This window comes from Maylandia zebra, linkage group LG17, assembly GCF_041146795.1.
Source record: "Maylandia zebra isolate NMK-2024a linkage group LG17, Mzebra_GT3a, whole genome shotgun sequence".
Taxonomy (NCBI): domain Eukaryota; kingdom Metazoa; phylum Chordata; class Actinopteri; order Cichliformes; family Cichlidae; genus Maylandia; species Maylandia zebra.
This window is the reverse complement of record NC_135183.1, coordinates 39,192,236-39,209,476: the sequence shown is the minus strand read 5'-3', so window position 1 is coordinate 39,209,476 and position 17,241 is coordinate 39,192,236. Positions and strand designations below refer to the sequence as shown.

The 17,241-nt window shown below is 42.7% G+C and overlaps 1 protein-coding gene and 2 long non-coding RNA genes across 3 annotated transcripts; 1 reads left to right on the top strand and 2 right to left on the bottom strand.

Moving 5' to 3' along the window:
• Positions 1-1,300: 1,300 nt before the first annotated feature.
• Positions 1,301-9,661, bottom strand: LOC106676082 (uncharacterized). Its single transcript, XR_001342188.3, has 3 exons — positions 9,480-9,661; positions 7,586-7,694; positions 1,301-1,532 (listed from the first exon to the last, which is right to left on the bottom strand). It is a non-coding gene; the product is annotated as an uncharacterized LOC106676082 (long non-coding RNA).
• On the bottom strand, positions 4,206-6,369 carry LOC143413270 (uncharacterized). Its single transcript, XM_076876053.1, has 2 exons — positions 6,031-6,369; positions 4,206-5,143 (listed from the first exon to the last, which is right to left on the bottom strand). The coding sequence occupies exons 1-2, from the start codon at positions 6,288-6,290 to the stop codon at positions 4,873-4,875; spliced, it is 531 nt and encodes a 176-aa protein (XP_076732168.1). The 5' UTR covers positions 6,291-6,369; the 3' UTR covers positions 4,206-4,872.
• Positions 9,662-10,071: 410 nt separating the features above from the next.
• On the top strand, positions 10,072-14,113 carry LOC143413275 (uncharacterized). The gene is made up of 4 exons (XR_013093907.1): positions 10,072-10,209; positions 10,309-10,543; positions 10,630-10,942; positions 13,997-14,113. It is a non-coding gene; the product is annotated as an uncharacterized LOC143413275 (long non-coding RNA).
• The last annotated feature ends 3,128 nt before the right edge of the window (positions 14,114-17,241 follow it).

The window sequence follows — 17,241 nt, the reverse complement described above, 5'->3', positions numbered from 1 at the left end:
TTGTCAAAAGCCTCGCTGCAGCACTTTGCACAACCTGCAAGTTATTTGGTTATTTCTTTTTCACCTGTGATTCCAGCCTCAAGGAGACTTTTGCTTCAAAATATATGGGTTGATAGAACGTGGCTCTGCAGTTCAGGTGTAGTGACTGGAAAAGTATTCAGTTTGTATCCTAGCTGTTTGCCATACATCCCAAATCCATGCATCCTTAAGTCCATCTTGTGGTGAAAAGTTCTTACTACACTTCAACTAGTGACTCATTTAGAAACATATGAGTGGGCCTAAAAGACCAAAAGGCCTTAGAGAAACCAACGAGTCATCAAAGAGTCCTGCAAGAAAACACAATGATAACACCTGCAGGAAATGTATTTAATCTACCATTAGATTATTAGAACATTAATTAGTAAAACACAAACTCAAACCTTTACATTCATCTGACGACTTGTTTTTCAGAATTTCTATAATGAAATATTACTGCAGAGATGACAGAGGAAGTACTGCTGTCAAACCTGCTCTAAAAGGCTTCGGTTCCTGTGAGCGTGCAGATCATGACCTTGTTTATTATAAGATTCAGAAAAACAGGAAGGATTACACACATTAACTAAAACATATAACACATCACGTTTTCATAGTATTTTATATTCAGGTTTGTATGCATCATGTTTATTATAGAAAGTAGTTATAAAAATATAATAATCTTACATTGTTTGCAAGTGAGCCCTGTTTGCAGAAATATGTAGCTGTTTGGTGGGCACTGATTTGGGCTGAACGCAGCCCAAATAGTTTTTTTAAAGTCTGGATTATCAATATTTTTTGTGCATGTTTGGCGACTTTTAAGAAGAGAAAAATCACAAGATGGTCTCACAGGCAGCAACAGCAGCACAGTCATGTTCCTCATTTTAAAAATACGTTTGAACTTCAGTAACTTTACACAGGTTTCATTCATATTTAGAACGACTTTTGCACGTCTGTAAACATGCATCCATCAAGCCAGCACAGAGGAGGCCCAGGCAGCCTGGAGTTAGCTGAGCCAAAATAATAAGCCAAGTGACCCACTAAACTCAACGGGGGGTCCTGAAAGGCATGCATTGCATCTCTATCGCCCATCCAGCTGCTCTACAGGAGGGTTATAAAAAACCACTGAGCAAAACTCAGAAGCTTAACTTAAACTCAAAAATTTTAAACATGGTCAAAAGAAACCAGAGGGACAATTTATAGGTGGTAAGGGGTGTGTAAGATGTAGAAAATGCACACACACACACACACACACACACACACACACACACACACACACACACACACACACACGGCTATCGATTTTTAAAGACTTACTTCCTCTATGGTTACTTATTGGTGTCAAATAGGAAGTAGAAATCACGCTCTGCATGTTTGTGTGGAGGAGGGGACCTAATGAGGAAATACAGAACTGCTAATGTAGCCTGAGGGACAGACACACACTAGAGCGCACTGGAGCTGGGCAACACATGGAGATGATGAAATGCCACAAGGGGAGACGTGAAGATCATGAAGCAAAGCTAAAAGCAAACAACAAACAAACAAATTAAGCAGAAGTGCAAAAACTAAACATGAATACTACAAACGCACGAATAAACTAAACAGAGAGAATTTGATGGAGGAGGAAGAAACAATGATCAATAAAACGAAACCAACTGTGAACTAAGAATGAGACCTAAGACACTAAATACTCAAAGCAAATGTAAACATGAGAGAAATCAAGAATATGTAAAATATTTTTTAAGTAGCTATTTAAGTAGATAGATATCCTTATTTTTAATCCCCACTCGCCCCTGCAGGCGGTCTTCAATCTTCCAGCTCGGGTCCTCTACCAGAGGCCTGGGAGCCTGAGGGTCCTGCGCAGTATCTTAGCTGTTCCCAGGACTGCGCTCTTCTGGACAGAGATCTCCGATGTTGTTCCTGGGATCTGCTGGAGCCACTCGCCTAGCTTGGGAGTCACCGCACCTAGTGCTCCGATTACCACGGGGACCACCGTTACCTTCACCCTCCACATCCTCTCGAGCTCTTCTCTGAGCCCTTGGTATTTCTCCAGCTTCTCGTGTTCCTTCTTCCTGATGTTGCTGTCATTCGGAACCGCTACATCGATCACTACGGCCGTCTTCTTCTGTTTGTCTACCACCACTATGTCCGGTTGGTCAGCCACCACCATTTTGTCCGTCTGTATCTGGAAGTCCCACAGGATCTTAGCTCGGTCATTCTCCACCACCCTTGGGGGCATCTCCCATTTTGACCTCGGGACTTCCAGGTTATACTCGGCACAGATGTTCCTGTACACTATGCCGGCCACTTGGTTATGGCGTTCCATGTATGCCTTGCCTGCTAGCATCTTGCACCCTGCTGTTATGTGCTGGATTGTCTCTGGGGCATCTTTACACAGCCTGCACCTGGGGTCTTGCCTGGTGTGATGGACCCTTGGTGACTCTTCTGGACTTGCCTAACTCTCTGTATTTGGTGGTTGCTGCTCTTGCCTGTGGGATTCCCAGGTACTTGTAGCTGTTCTCAATGACTGCAATGTTGCTTTCTGGCAGTGTGATGATCTGAGTTAGTTTCTTCGTCTTTCTTCTTCTTTCTTCTTACCATCTAAAGATTCAAGATTCTTTATTTTTCACATGCATAGTTATACAGGTGTAACACGCAGTGAAATGTGACCTGATACGCTCCTCGACTGTGCAAAGAAAAAAAAGAGAGACAGACAGAACTTTATATACAGTAAACAAGTATATACAAGGAGGACATTATGTGTCATCTGACTACACGTCTGCAGTCCAAATGAGAGTCCAAGGTCATTGCTGTCCTGGTGGATCAGTGGTCAGTCCTTGCATACAATTTGATGTCATGAGGCGGAGCTGGTCACCAGCCTCGCCTTGTGCTTGCCTTACGGTGTGTTCACACCGAACGCGATGGACGCGAATAGAGCGTCAGGTTTACATGTAAAGTCAATGGAAAGGCGCGATGACGCGCGATTGCGGGTCCCGCGAAAATTCGGAAGCAGATTTGCGTCGCGAAAACGCCAAAACGCGTGAAACGCGCGTCAGTGTAGCGCGTCTGGCGCGTTTGACGCGCGAATAAAACCACGCGCGTGAGTTTTTGTGTTGCATTTTGTGCATACGCGCGTTTCGCGTCTACCGCTCGAGTTGGAAAAATCTGAACTCCAGCGTCAAATCGCGCCGCGACAACCAATCAGGAGCCTGGTGACGTGGCTGTTACCTAGGTCAAAGGGGCAGATCCAGCCAAAGTCTTTCATACTTCAATGGAGGGGAAGGCTAATCAATGCGGTAGCAAACAACTCGGAGCTGTACAACACCAGCTGCTTTCAGTACCGAGACAGGAATAAAAAGGACCGAGCTTGGAGGAAGATATGTGAAGAGATCGGGCAACCTGGTAAGTTCATTCATTTCTCTTTTGAAAGTTTTCACTGACCCGGGGAAGCCGCACAAAAGCTAGCAAGCCACCGCTATTTTCCCACTGACGTACAAATACCGTTCTGCTTTTAGGCATGTTGTCATTTAGGAATATATTTTATTGTTTATTAATAAACAGCACACAGTGGTCCCGCTGTTCATCCGTCACTGCTTCGCTTTTTCGCTGATTTTTTATTGCACAGTACAGCATTGCATTCTGCAGCCTGATTGACAAATCTCCTCCGTGTCGTGTCTCCTGCGCTTGCCAAATTTATCACGTTTGGTTTTGATAACCATCGCGTCCAATAGAAAAAACAGCACAAAAACACCCATAACTATGAGCCTCATTCGGAAATAGACACCTGCACCGTGAGGGAAAAAGGTGCACGAAAGTGGCGGGCAGATGAAGACAAACCGCGGCATAATAATACTTTTACGTTTTGCAATCTACAAAGGTTTGCACTTTGAGAATCAATTGTGAGAACTGTGACCAGGGGCTAGTTATTCTGAGAACCCCTGCAATAAATGAGGGACCACTGTCTACTCTACGATTATTATATCCAACCTGTTAACATTTAATACTGTATTGATAGAACCAACTGATTCTGCAGCAGAGCATCCCCAGTCCCTGAGCTCCTGCTGCTGCACCCACAGATATGTACAGCAAGCACTGATACCTTTTTAGTCGGTGGGATTCCCTTGTGATCACCTTTACTAAATATCTACAACCAATCTGATTATATCCTGTTATTGTTTTTTTTGTTTTTTTTCAATGTTGAAATTAAAATCTAGTAGCAGCCTTCTCATTTCTTTGTGTTTTGTGCTGTTTTACAGGCCCACAGAGGAGGACGGCTCCGAGGCAGATGAGGGACGGGTCCCAGGACGGTCCATCGGCGGTGGAGCTGGCCATCCTGGAGTCCCTGAAGAGGCCACACCAGTCTCCAATGGAGCATTTCCTCCTCAGCCTTGTTCCTGCTCTGGAGAGCAGCTGGTCCTTTTTATTCCTGTCTCTCTGTAAATTCTTATATTTTATATATTTATGTTTAATGTTTTTCTGTTTGAGACTTTTAATATTATTTCAAATAAATGTTTATAATGACTAATGTCTCAGTTCTACTACACAGCAAATGTTGGCACACAACTTGACACATGTAGAATTTATTTCATATTATACTAATGACAAAATATACTGATACAGTGGGATGCAAAAGTTTGGGCAACCTTGTTAATAGACATTATTTTCCTGTATAAATCGTTGGTTGTTACAATAAAAAATGTCAGTTAAATATCATACAGGAGACACACACAGTGATATTTGAGAAGTGAAAAGAAGTTTACTGGATTTACAGAAAGTGTGCAATAATTGTTTAAACAAAATCGAGCAGGTGCATCAATTTGGGCACCACAAAAAAGAAATGAAATGAATATTTAGTGTATATCAATGTGTGTGTCTCCTATATGATATATGGGGTGCCTTTGTCTGGACGTGCTTCTCATCCAGAGCTGCACAGCACAGAGGAAAGTTCCAGCGCTCCTGGAATCCCTCTGTGATGGACCGCCAGTCTCCAGGTGAAGGCACAGCCATGAAGTCGTCCACTAGACAGTCCCAGATGGACGTCGCTGCCTGGGGGGTGATCTGGCTCACCGTGGACACACCGACTCTGAAACTGAACGCGATGGTCCTGAAGGAGTCCCCGGTGACAAGGAACCTGGACAAAATTGTTCAAAATCAGTATTATGTGTGCTGCAGTTACAAAATACATTATTCAAATTCCAAAATACTTTTGTGATGTCAGATTTAAATCACAAAACTTAAATCTTACATAAAACATTTTGTAATTATAAGGATAATTACAAAATGTATATTAGATAATATCTAAAACAGTTGTGTTTTGTTTTAACTTTAACATATCATAATTTGATTGGTAGCAACTTTCACAACTACAGTGAGCCAATCACTCATAATTCCTAAACATGTCAATCAGGTAGGAATGAAGTAAGACATTAATAGAAATAAAGAGTTGTGTGTTGACATGTAGCCCTTTCCTTGCTTAAATCATTAATATTTTTGAAAAATTAATCTGTGATAAGACAGCTTATCAAGATAGAACCATGTAACTAGAGATGAACCAAACTGTTCAGTTTTATCTAACTCTGTTTTAATAAAGGCTGTGACCCCTGCTATAGAGTCTGACAGCTGCAGGGATTATATACAAATATTCAACTATCCCAGAATTAAACCAGGTCTAAATATAAAGGAGTGAGTATCACTACAAAGGTTAACTCAGTGGTCCTAATGCTACAGTTTGATATCAGCAAACACCGAGCGCATACATTGATGTGACACCACAGCCATGCTATCATTGCAAACACTGATAACAGCATAAATCGAATTAAATCGGGACTTGATGAGAGCTTCTGAGTATCACTAGAAATATTATAAAGAGTCGTCTCTGTACCACAGTTTGCTTTCAGTAAACACCGACAGCATTCACTGTTAGCATAGCACATCCATGTTAGCAGTGTATAACTGGATGGATTAGCATATTAGCACAGATATCAATAAAGGACTACCGTATTAAATAGTTTTACTAACCTCAGGCAGACGGACAGGCGCTCTGCAGGTGGGATTGAGCGCCTGTAGTTGGTGTCTAGGCGGGCGATGCTGGGACCGACGAGGGAAAGCAGGTCCTCAAACTGGCCGACGGTGATAGCGCTGGAATCGGCCGTCATCCAGGCGCAGCTCCTGGAGCAAGTGGTGAAACTCACCAAACTGCTCATGCCTCTGGAGGACCTGATGGACCCAGGTACGGCGAGGACGTCTTTTACGCTGCTGCTCTGCTCTCCACAGTACATAGAGAAGGGAGACTCTCTCTTCAAGCGCTAGCTCGATAGCTGCCATCTTGCAAAGATACCGGTCTGGCACAACTCCCTCCCACATTTCCGATTTTGACGCGCGATGGATTTTTCTTGGACACGCGTTGAGACGCGAATGTACACGCGTCAAATTAGGGGCGTTTGGGGCGTTTTATTCGCGTCCATCGCGTTCGGTGTGAACACACCGTAAGACCTCCATGCTAGATTCCTTAAACATGAATCTCACGTCTGTCTCATTGCTGTGTTTTGTGTCCACGCTGTCACGTTTCCCACGCCATTTATGTTTCGGTGCAAAAATGAAGAAAGCTTGTGTGAAGCTAACAGCCGTCTCCACACTTGGTTCAGCACCTGAGCCCAGTTTTGGTACAGGCCTTTGGCCTCTTGGGACTCTACAGTTAGCTTCTTTAGCCAGTAGGTCTGAATCATGTCAGGGCCTGCAGTGATCAGCTCACAGGCTTTATGTTTTCCTACGTCTCCAATATTTAATTGTATGCCATTCTTCCAAATAGTGGCCACATGCACATGTGCTCAGCCCCGATAAAATAACTACTCTAGCCAAAATATTAGCTGTCCTCCACTAATCAAATCTGTCAGCTCAACTTAGACAGCCCTGAAGAGTCTGTTTGAAAAAGGAAAGTTTTGCTGCTTAATAATAAAGACTAATATCTTATCTTATCATAAGACCTTTAAGCACTTTACTTAAAAACAGGTGGTTGCTTAAATCTTTTTTTTTTTTTTTTTTTTTCTTTTTTTTTCTAAATGACATCAGAAACAGCAGTATGCGACATTACGTGATGGCAGAGCTTCAGTTCATCCTTTGTCATTTTTTTTTTTATTTTTTTTTATAATAAATAGGACACAGCTAAATAGGTTGCTTAAATCTGTTTCTGAACAAAAGATCAAAGTTGAGTTGCTCTCTGTAAAGTCATCTGTCACATTATAACTGTTCAGACCTATAACTCATGCAGCATTTTATAATACTGCACTTCCCCTCTCATTACTGTGGTAGTGAACTGCTTTTATTAACAACAAAGCAAAATTAAAGCCAACATGCACGTGCACACAACTTGAGCTTACAGACATTTCTGTATCTCGCCTCATAACAGTAACGACTGGGACAGTAAAATGATTGGTGGTCTCAGATTTAGGGCACGCAGTCTGCTTCTCAGGAGTGTTTTTGACAAAGCTAAGATGTGTTTAGGTCCTACACGCAAGGGACAAGAGCTCCACATGACTGTGTGCTGTTAAAAGGAAAAAGGGAGGGGTTGATGTACCTGGCCATGCTGTGTTTCCATGTTCCCACGGTCCTTTCTGTGCAGCAGCCAGCTCTTCCACCCCCTGTGCTTGGTTCCCTGCCTCCTGTGTACACCGACTGTACCGCCTCTGAAGTTATGGAAACAAAGCTTCTGCCTAAAACTGCAGTTTAAAGGTTGCTAAGAAGGCAGTTAGGATGGATGAGAGAGCACACAGGGAGTCTGAGGCTCTGTCAGCACATCCTAGTTAAGGGTTGAATGTCAACTTTGAGAAATAGTTAGAAAATGAGACTTAAGACAAGGCATTGTCTGGTAAAAAAATGTATCACAAGATGCACCTGAAAGACAGGCAAGGAGCCAGACACACGTTTTCATGGTTCAAAAGAAAGAAAGAAAAAGGGGATAAAATAAAAACTTGGATCACCGTGAAATGCCGTCTGTTCTGGATATAATCAATAGCTAAAGAAGAATCCAGTTCAGGGTTGTCTCTCATATTTCAATCCCTGCTCTTCTGTGATCAATAAAAGTGAGCTGAAATCAAAGTGAGCCCTCTTTACTATTGTCTATTCAACGTTAGCAGACAAAGACTGAGGAGCCTTTGATCGGCCTGTCTGCAGGGCCCACAGCTAAACACAGACCCCATCCTCCCACTCCCACCCACCACCTCCAGGTGAGCAGTGTGTGTGTGTGTGCAAGCTTTCCAAAATGCTTTCTCTTTTGTTTTTTGTGCGCATACATGAGCACACGAACAAAAATAAAATAGTACCTTTTATAGGATTGGCAGAGAGGAGCTCCACAGCGAGGTCATGCTGTCAGCTGGCAGGTCATCACACGGGTTTCTGGCCACTGCATTAAACGTGTTTAACTGTTGGGGTTTGCTTTGCTGTGCGTCTCCATAATTTCTCCTGTTTTGTCCTCTCTCTGTTGCTCGTGTGTCTTCTTCGTTTTAATTCAGTGTTTCCTCTTTGGTTGTTTCCCATCATCATGATTGCTCTCTCTGATCCCGTCTCTTCCTCCTCAGCTTGTCTTAATTATTTCCCGTATTTTTCCATGTTAAGGCCCTTTAAGTAATGTCTTATGTATTTCATGAATTTCTTCTGTATCAAACATATTTTTGCTGTCCTAACACGTCGTCTTCCCTGTTTTTGGTTCTTCCTCTTTGTCACTTTCTTTTTTGTCCTAATGTTAGTTTTTCATCGTTTCCTCTCTGACCTTCTTCTATATTTTCTTTTCTGTCTTGTTTGTATTTTTTCTTTCTTATCCTGTCCTGTCGTTTCATTACCTACATTCAGGTTTTTGCTGTCCTGTGTTCTTCTTTTGCATTTTCTTTTTGTCATTGTGTTCCTGTTGTGTTTTGATGCCCCCTACTGATTTTATTTTTTATTAGTTATTTAGTTATTAGTGTTTTGTTTAATGATTTTGGATATTATTTTAATATTATTCCATATTTATACGTATATAGTTTTGGAGCACCGTGTGTGGTCTGATTGTTGTTTTATGTCTGATGTTTTGAATCAGCAAAGCGTCCTGACGTTTGTTGGGTTGTTGTTCCTAATCACTTTGTTCAGTGTTTCATTTTGAATCGTAATGTTTCCACTTGCTGCTTTAGTGACTTTGTTACTCTTAAGTTTAACATGATTTATTCAGGTTCTGCCCAAACTTCAAAATAGATCATATGAACGGACGCACGGGGCGGCTGTTTCTTCTTTCATACCTTTTTTGTATTCCTAGTTACATTTATCTTACTTAGTTAGGTTGATAACTAAGTAACAATAATCTCATCATAAGGTTGTTGTACATATTAAATCAGATAAAATTAGTTTTAATCATTGCATCTGTTTGCAGCATTATAGCAAATACACACATTCATCATAAACTGAGCAAGGCAACAGCTAATGTAACTTAATGTCCTTACCTATCACACCATGAGCTGAACACGAACTTCTCATATTCAAGTTCGTGTGACTGATGACTCAGCTGATACGACGTTATCACTCATCCTTTCAGATCTTCAGAGCTAGCTCCAGTCAGTTACCTGAGCATTAATGCAACAACAGCAGGTTGCATTAATGTCTAAGTCTGGTCCAAAGTGCTGGATTTACAGGTTTCTGCAAAAACCAAAAGAAAACCCAAAAGGACATTTTGAGTTTTTGAGTTTTGCTACAGGAGGCAAACAAATTTGTTAAAAACCAATTACTTTATTCAAGTTACCCTTATTATAATATGAGATTTCATTCAGTGACTAACGACCTTTTCACTGCATCTCAATGAACTTACTGAACCTAAACATTAGAGCTTGATGATAATAAGGTGTGAACTGTTATCATTGTCTAACCTGGAACCAAATGCAGAATCAGAGGCAGGGATGAAGCCATTGGTCATTGGCACGTTCAGTGGTCCAGGAATCTTTCTGTAACCTTCCCAAGACCTGTGCCTCAACACAATCCAGTCTCAGAGGTCTACAAACAATTCCTTGGACATGGTTTGGTTTGTGCTCTGACATGCTCTGTCAGCTGTGGATATAGACGGGTGTCAGACAGGTGTGTGCGTTTCCAAATCATGCCCAATCAACTGAACTTACCACAGGTAGACTCCAATCAAGTTGTAGAAACATCTGACAGATGATCAGTGGAAACAGGCTGGGCGTAAGCTATGAATACTTATTGTCATTATCCTAATGAGTGTCTGGTGTTTTTCCTTCTACTTTACCTTCTTCTCTTTGTGCCTCCATTTTTCTTGCTAAGACTCGGCTTCAACTCACCTGCAGTGCAATCAACCGGATGCTGCTCGCTCCTGTTAGAACTCACAGAGTCAGCCTGCAAACTCATTCCTTGGAAGCGTAACTACTCACCAGTCCCACCTGCTCGCTGTCACCTCTGGATCACTGGAACGATAAAGTCAGAACCTCACAAGCCCTGCTCTTCAGCCAGACGTTCGCTCGGCTACCCTCCCCGAAAACCTCTTGTCTTCAACCTGCGAGTAATCCCTTAACTATTAAACTCATTCTCACCTTCGGTCAACCTCGGCTCCTCTCTGGATTTATCCACCCTCTCCGTCTGTTTCAGTGTCTCCACGTCAGAGGACCTCCCAGCGTTCCCCATGTCTCCCATCTCATATCACTGTGTTCAGTAAAGCTTTGTTAAAATCTTCCTGTCGTTAAGTCTGCTTTGGGTCCAATCCCATGTACTGGCCTCCTGGCCACTTTGCACATGGTATATTTATTACTAAATTTGTTATTATGGGATATTGTATGCAGCATTTTAGAGCAAGGCTGTGTGATGAAATGCTGTGAAGACTTCCTGGATGCACAGTAACCAGATATAAGTGGAACCTTTTTTGGTGAAGCAGCTCCGATCCAGAGGGAAAAGGTTTTTGAAGGTCAGTGGATTTATAATTGGCAGAGGGTGACACAGTAATGAAAAAACGCAGCATGTATTTTATTTAGTGTGAGTGTAGCTGTTTGAGTTTCAGGGCTAATGAATTTTCTCAGTCAGCAGCAGCGACTGTTCCTGCCTTACTGTGCAGCAGTGATGTGATTGTTTACATGTCTGATGTTCAGTTAGACTTGTTTTTAATGTCGACGTATCCAATACTCGTACCTCTCTCACTGTTTTTCTATTATTTAATGTTCCTATATTTTTAACGCTCACACTGGGTGACGGTGGTGACAGCCCTGCCTGTGGCTGTTTGCCTGTTCCAGTCCATCTTTGCATTTAACTCTTAATTAATACTCTTGTTTCTGATGTGTCACCAGAGGAAGAAGCGCTCCCGCTTCTCACCAGCATTCCTGCTCATTTGCCGCTTGTTTTCTAACTTGCTAATCTGCCACATTTCCATGTGAGCGTGTGTTCCTCTTCCATGCTTGTTTAATGGGCTGTCACCGAGAGAGAGCCAAATTAAAACGGTATTTTCTTTCACATCCACCTTTTGGAAAAGGTTAAAATGAGTGATGTCTTGTCAAAAAAATTCATTAACGAAAATAATTAAAAAGTCGCATCTTCAAAGCCAGGGGTCACTTTTTAATGTTTTAAAATCGAATAAATGCGGAAATATTTTTCAGATGCGTCAGAATTAATAGACGTCTGAACTTTGTAACATTGCAATGTCGTGTTGGGGTGTAAATCGGTGCAGAATAAGAATCATATGCATTTATGCAAGTGAACAAACATGAGCCTGGGAGGCTGTTTTGTGAATTTGTCTAAAGGCCAATATTAGCATATAGCGACAGGCAGGCAGAGTCCTGACTTCAAGTCGAAATCCCCGGTCCACATCAACTCTCTGGTGCCAATCACCCCACACCTGTGAAACATGAAGCGCACCCTTTAAACCCGGGTGAAAGGTGCCAACCTTCCAGCTCCAACTTTTTCCTGTGCCACGATACTCCAGTTTTGCGATTTCAAAACAAGAAAAAGAAAGGTGGAAGTAAGCAGATAAAGTTGGAGTTTAGTTTTCCTCTCTCCATATATGCCTAACCTTTAAGCTGAGCGCCCCCCGTGACGCCCGGATTCCTGATTAGCTTACAGTATACTCCCAAATCAGCATAATAAAGCGTGTGATGAGGCTGATGAGATCTAACAGCCTGCTCTTGTTTACCCCGCCGCAGCACCAGCTCCTTCTCTGCATGTATGTGTGTCTGACCCCGAGGCACCGAGTCACTTGATGCGTCTTGCATCTCTCTCTAACTCACATTTACACTTGCGCACGCACACACACACCCACACAACCCCCCCACTGGTAGAAATCCTAGCTGCGCTGCCGTATCTCAGCGGAGGCCAGGAATTCACATCCCCTTTAGGCTAGTCCTGGGGTGCATTCACTCCACACACAGAAACAAACACGAGCCCATAAATACATGCATGTGCACATGTACACACAGACACGCACTGTATCTTAATGAGAGAAGGAGATGGTACTGTGAAGGCGACAGCCGAATGAAACCTACTCACCAAGGACTGACCTGTGGTTCAGGGGCGGCGGCGGCTCGGTGGGGAGCTCCTCTCCCAGCACTGATCAGAGGGCTGCACCGCCGAGGCTGCTCGCGCTGACGGCGCTGCAAATACCAACTGATTAAACGCCACTGTCGCCTCAGCTCAGCTGCTATATGGAAAGAAAGCTTCCTCTCTTTTATATTTTTTTCACTCACTGTTTGTTTGTCAGTCTCCTTTGTTTTCTTTGTCCTCTGCCGAGACAGCGGTGCCGGTGGATTGGAGCTGTGAGCGTGAGGGATTTGTGCGTAATTAGCTGAAACGCTCACCCGAGCGAGCACAGAAAGTTACATTTTAAACTTTTTGAACTATACTTCTTTTCAGCGGTATTTCACTGACACTCTGCTTCCCTTCCGAGATCAAAACCTTGCTGCGTGGTAGAAATATATTTTATATGAGTCTTTGGAGTATGTGGACAGCAAAACAGTGCTGCCAACTTGCAAGTCCTATTAACAAGTTGTGCAAAGTTAAAACTGTGCAAAAAAGTAGTGCCTGTGAGAAAACGCGATTATAGTGATGAGTGACTGAATCCACTGACCGCTGTTTTTAAAGGTCTGATCCCAAAAAGTTGTGCTTTTAAAGCTGTTTTGATTCTACCGAATGAGCTGCATTCATGTTTAAACTGTCTGATTGTTTCTCTCGGGTGCCAAAAGTTCATTTTTTTAAATAAACCAGGTTCTGACTGCGATGCCGAGGTCAAGGACACTCGGTCTGGCCTGAATACCACGCCCCTCCATCCACAGCCAATTCACAGCTTTCTGGACCACAGAATTGTGACTCTGTGTGACCTTATAAGGTGTGGATTTGACATTGTTGAACGTGGAGACATTCTGGCACAAATAAAGGGTTAGAAGACTCTGCCCATTATCTGTGCCCTCTGGCCTTATTGGGCAAGTCATCCAAGGATGGGCAGCGACTCTGCCAGCCTGGGGCCAGACTTTGCTGACTGCCAGCCTACTCGTGCCACATGGACTGCTTCAGCAAGCTGGTTCTTTTTTGAATTTGCTTTTTTGCTTTTTACAAACCGATTTAGATTTGCTGGAAAATAAATCACATTTTATTTCGATCAATTTATTTACAGAAAAGCTGTAAAATTCTGGAGCAGGGTGATAACAGTGAGACCAGCGTTCACTCAGTTGACCTCCACATGACAGCACTGAACCTCGAGCTCTCGCATGCCACAGTTTGGCCAGGGGCCTCTCTGGCCAGAGTCAACAGATCATGGAAAGGCTGGAATAAAGACAGGATGAGGGCAAACAAAGGAGGAAGCTCAGTGCTGTGCCCTTGAACAAATGAGAGATGGTCTAACAGACAATAGCCACCTTGCACTTTCAAGCCAAGTCAACTTTTCATTTATCTCCCACAGTTTTGTCTACTTTCTTTTTTTTACATTTTGAAAGTTATCCTGTCTCATTTCATAGTCACTGTCCACCTTTTGCCCCCACAGTGACAGCCAAAAAAGACGGGAATAACTCTATTAAAGAGAGAAACAGAGGCTGAGCGATGTCTCATCTCGGCCCACCGGCAGCAGAAGGAAAGAAAAACTAAGGAAGGAAAAGGCAAGGTAAGGAGAAGGGGCAACCGGGCAGGGGCAGCTCGCTGCAGCTCAGAGAAGGAAGGGCTGGCAGCACAAAGGATGGTTCTCCTTCTGTTTTTTTAGCTCCATTAATATCTGAGCTCCAGCCTGCATATATCCTCATTCATTATTCATGAACCAACCAGGAAAGAACACAAGCGGGGAGGAGGATGAGAACGCAAAGGCCAGAGATAGTTCCAATCAGCCCTGGTTTAAATGACACTGAGTGACAGAGCCTGGGGTTTTATGGCTGACTGTTCATATGAGACACTGCGCTCATGGTAGAAGGTCTGCGTTAATGACCAGCAGGACGTATTAGAGGAAGCACCACTCATAAATGCTAGCTACCACACTGAGCAGCAAATGAGCCCAAATTAACTTATTGTGGATCTACACGGAAGCGCTGTGTGAACACTGTGCATACGGAACTAACCTACACCTGAGCTACAGAGCAGCTCGATGCTTTATGTAGGTTTGCATAGACCCGGAGAGCCCTGAATGTACGGTGCTTGGCAAACTGTTCGGCTAACCTGAATATATATGTGTCTGAGGTACAAAGACTGTCACAGAAGCTTTAAAGGATTTCAACACGATATAAGATAAAACGCAAAAATATTTAATGCACCTGTAAACATCATATAGCTCACAAGGTCAGAACAATAAAGGCATACATTGGATTAATGGGTTCAGTGTTGGGGGTTAGAGTGCTGCTGGGAAACAAAGTGACATTTGTGGGATTTAATAGTAAAAACATAATAAAAATAGATATACTAATACAAGATCTAGATTGAGGCTCCTTACCTGGGCTTCGATGCTGAGCCAGAAATCTGCTGGAGCCACTCTTCCAGTTTCAGTATTACAGCTCCTCATGTTCCTGTTACAACTGTGGCCTTCTGCTCCTCATAAAGCATCACTATGTATCATTGGTCCCATGAGGCCTTAGCCCTGTTGTTCTCAGCGACCTCTGGTGGTGTCCAAAGGTGGAAAGTAATGAAGTACAATTACTTTGCTACTGTAGTTTTCAGGTGTCTGTACTTTTTACAAACTTTTTACATTTACATCTTCAAAACGGGCTCTTTACCTTTGGTTTAAGACATTTTAAGGGGAGTCACTGCAGGCCTTCAAACATCGAACCTGTTTCTGCCTAACACATGAAAAGTGTATCAGTCACCAGGGTTAGTGCATCGAACAACATAAAGAGGCCAAAGAGAGCCATTGCAGGGGGGGTGTGGTATGAAAAGAAAAAAAAAGAATGCTTGCATCATGGACAGGTTTTTGACGGGGTGCCCACACAAACGCAAAGCAGGAGATGAAGCATCGCTGATGTTTCCAAACCAACTTCCTTCCAAGCCAAAGACTAGAAAATATGGTGAAGCAAATCTTCCCTTTGGCTTCACCTGCACAAGTGCCGAGGTAGGTCTCTGCGACAGAATTAGTTTCCCCTGTGTCAGGAGCAGCGCTGGGCTCTCCAAATCACGGACAAACAGGATCCCACAGCTGTTTATGTTTTTGAACCCATTTTGCACAGAGAGGCATTTTTGAAAAATGTATTGACAGCAATGTTGAACATTATTACACAGGAAAAAACAACTACATGTAAAATAATCACAGCGTGACGCCTCTGCCTTTGTAAATGGAGGGACAGTAACTGCGTGTAAAACCTGCAGAAAGTCAGATTAACAGTATTTCGTCTCTATCTGCCGTTCTGCAATTCATCCCATATAAACAATAACGTGGTGCACAGCGTGACGTGAAAAAGGCACATACCTTTGACGTTGCGTGACGAACTCTGTATTCCTCGTCTTCACTTTAACGCAAAAAATGAGATTTTAAAAAATCTCAGTTTTCGGTGATTCGAAACGCCGTTTACGTGTGGACGAAACAGCTGCGTTTTCAAAAATACCCGTGTAGGTGCGGACGCAGCATAAAAGAGTTAGTAGTTTATTTTATTACCTGTAATTTACTGCAGTTTTCTTTTATTTGTTTAATTGTTTACTAAAGGTTTCAGGTGTGAAATAAACCGCAATGGAGTTTGAAAACAAGCTGGAGGATGAACGCTAACTTTTTTCCCCTCGATAAAAGTTAACGTGAAGGTTCCTGATGGTTAGGGACAAATGCAGTCGCATGGCAGGATGCTGTAAACGGACCAAACATCAGTCAGGAGAACAACTGAGATAATCCATCCACAGTACGAGGTTAGTCATTAATATACTGCTGCATGGGCTGGGCTGTAGTTCTTTTTCCTGTTTAGGTGTGGAGAGAAATTCACCTTCTAATATGTCGGCAACAGAAAATAGATTTTAATAAAATTAATTAAATTTGTTTTAATTAAATTTAAAAAATGTAATTGAAAAAAATTGTAAAGTCCTTCTTATTCCATGTTCATATTCTGCATAACTGATTCAAGCTGAGTACATTAGAGTTCATTAGAATCAAAATCTAGACTGAAATTAAGTTTGCATTCACGTGCACTAATACAATTTTATTGCATTAACATAGCACAAGGTTTTTTTGCACAAAGGTCCTCAAGTGTACCTTTTTTTGCTTTAATTGAGTAAAAAAGTTAAATCAGAACTTCAGATTTAACAGAGTATTTTTAACATAAGTATATAAACTTCTACTTAAGTACATAATCTTGCCACCTCTGGTGGTGTCTACCATCGGGACCTGGGGACTTCTAATCCATATGTGGCACTATCCCATCCACTTGGTTGTTCTTGTTAGTGTCTCTGGAGCACCTTTGCACAGTTTGTAACTGCAAACTGAAGCTTCAGTGGATTTGGTGCTCAGGGCCTGTTCTTGTGCTGCCATGATCAGTGCCTCTACTGTCCCTTAAGGCGGCCTTTTCTAGCCACTGATAGGATTTCTTAATGTGAGCCTCTTCCTCTGTTGATGGTGCATCCCATGCAGCGGCTTGGTCTTCCATGAGCAGTCTGAACTGTGGCTCTGACACTCATTAATCCTCGCCCTCCCTCTTTCTGTTGCTCATAGAGCCTCGGGGTGTTGGACTTCAGGTGGAGACCCCCGTGCACTGGGAGGTGTTTTCATGTCTTGACATCAGTGATATCTATCTCTTCCTACATTCATCTTATTATTCCAGCTTGGTAAGGCCAGTA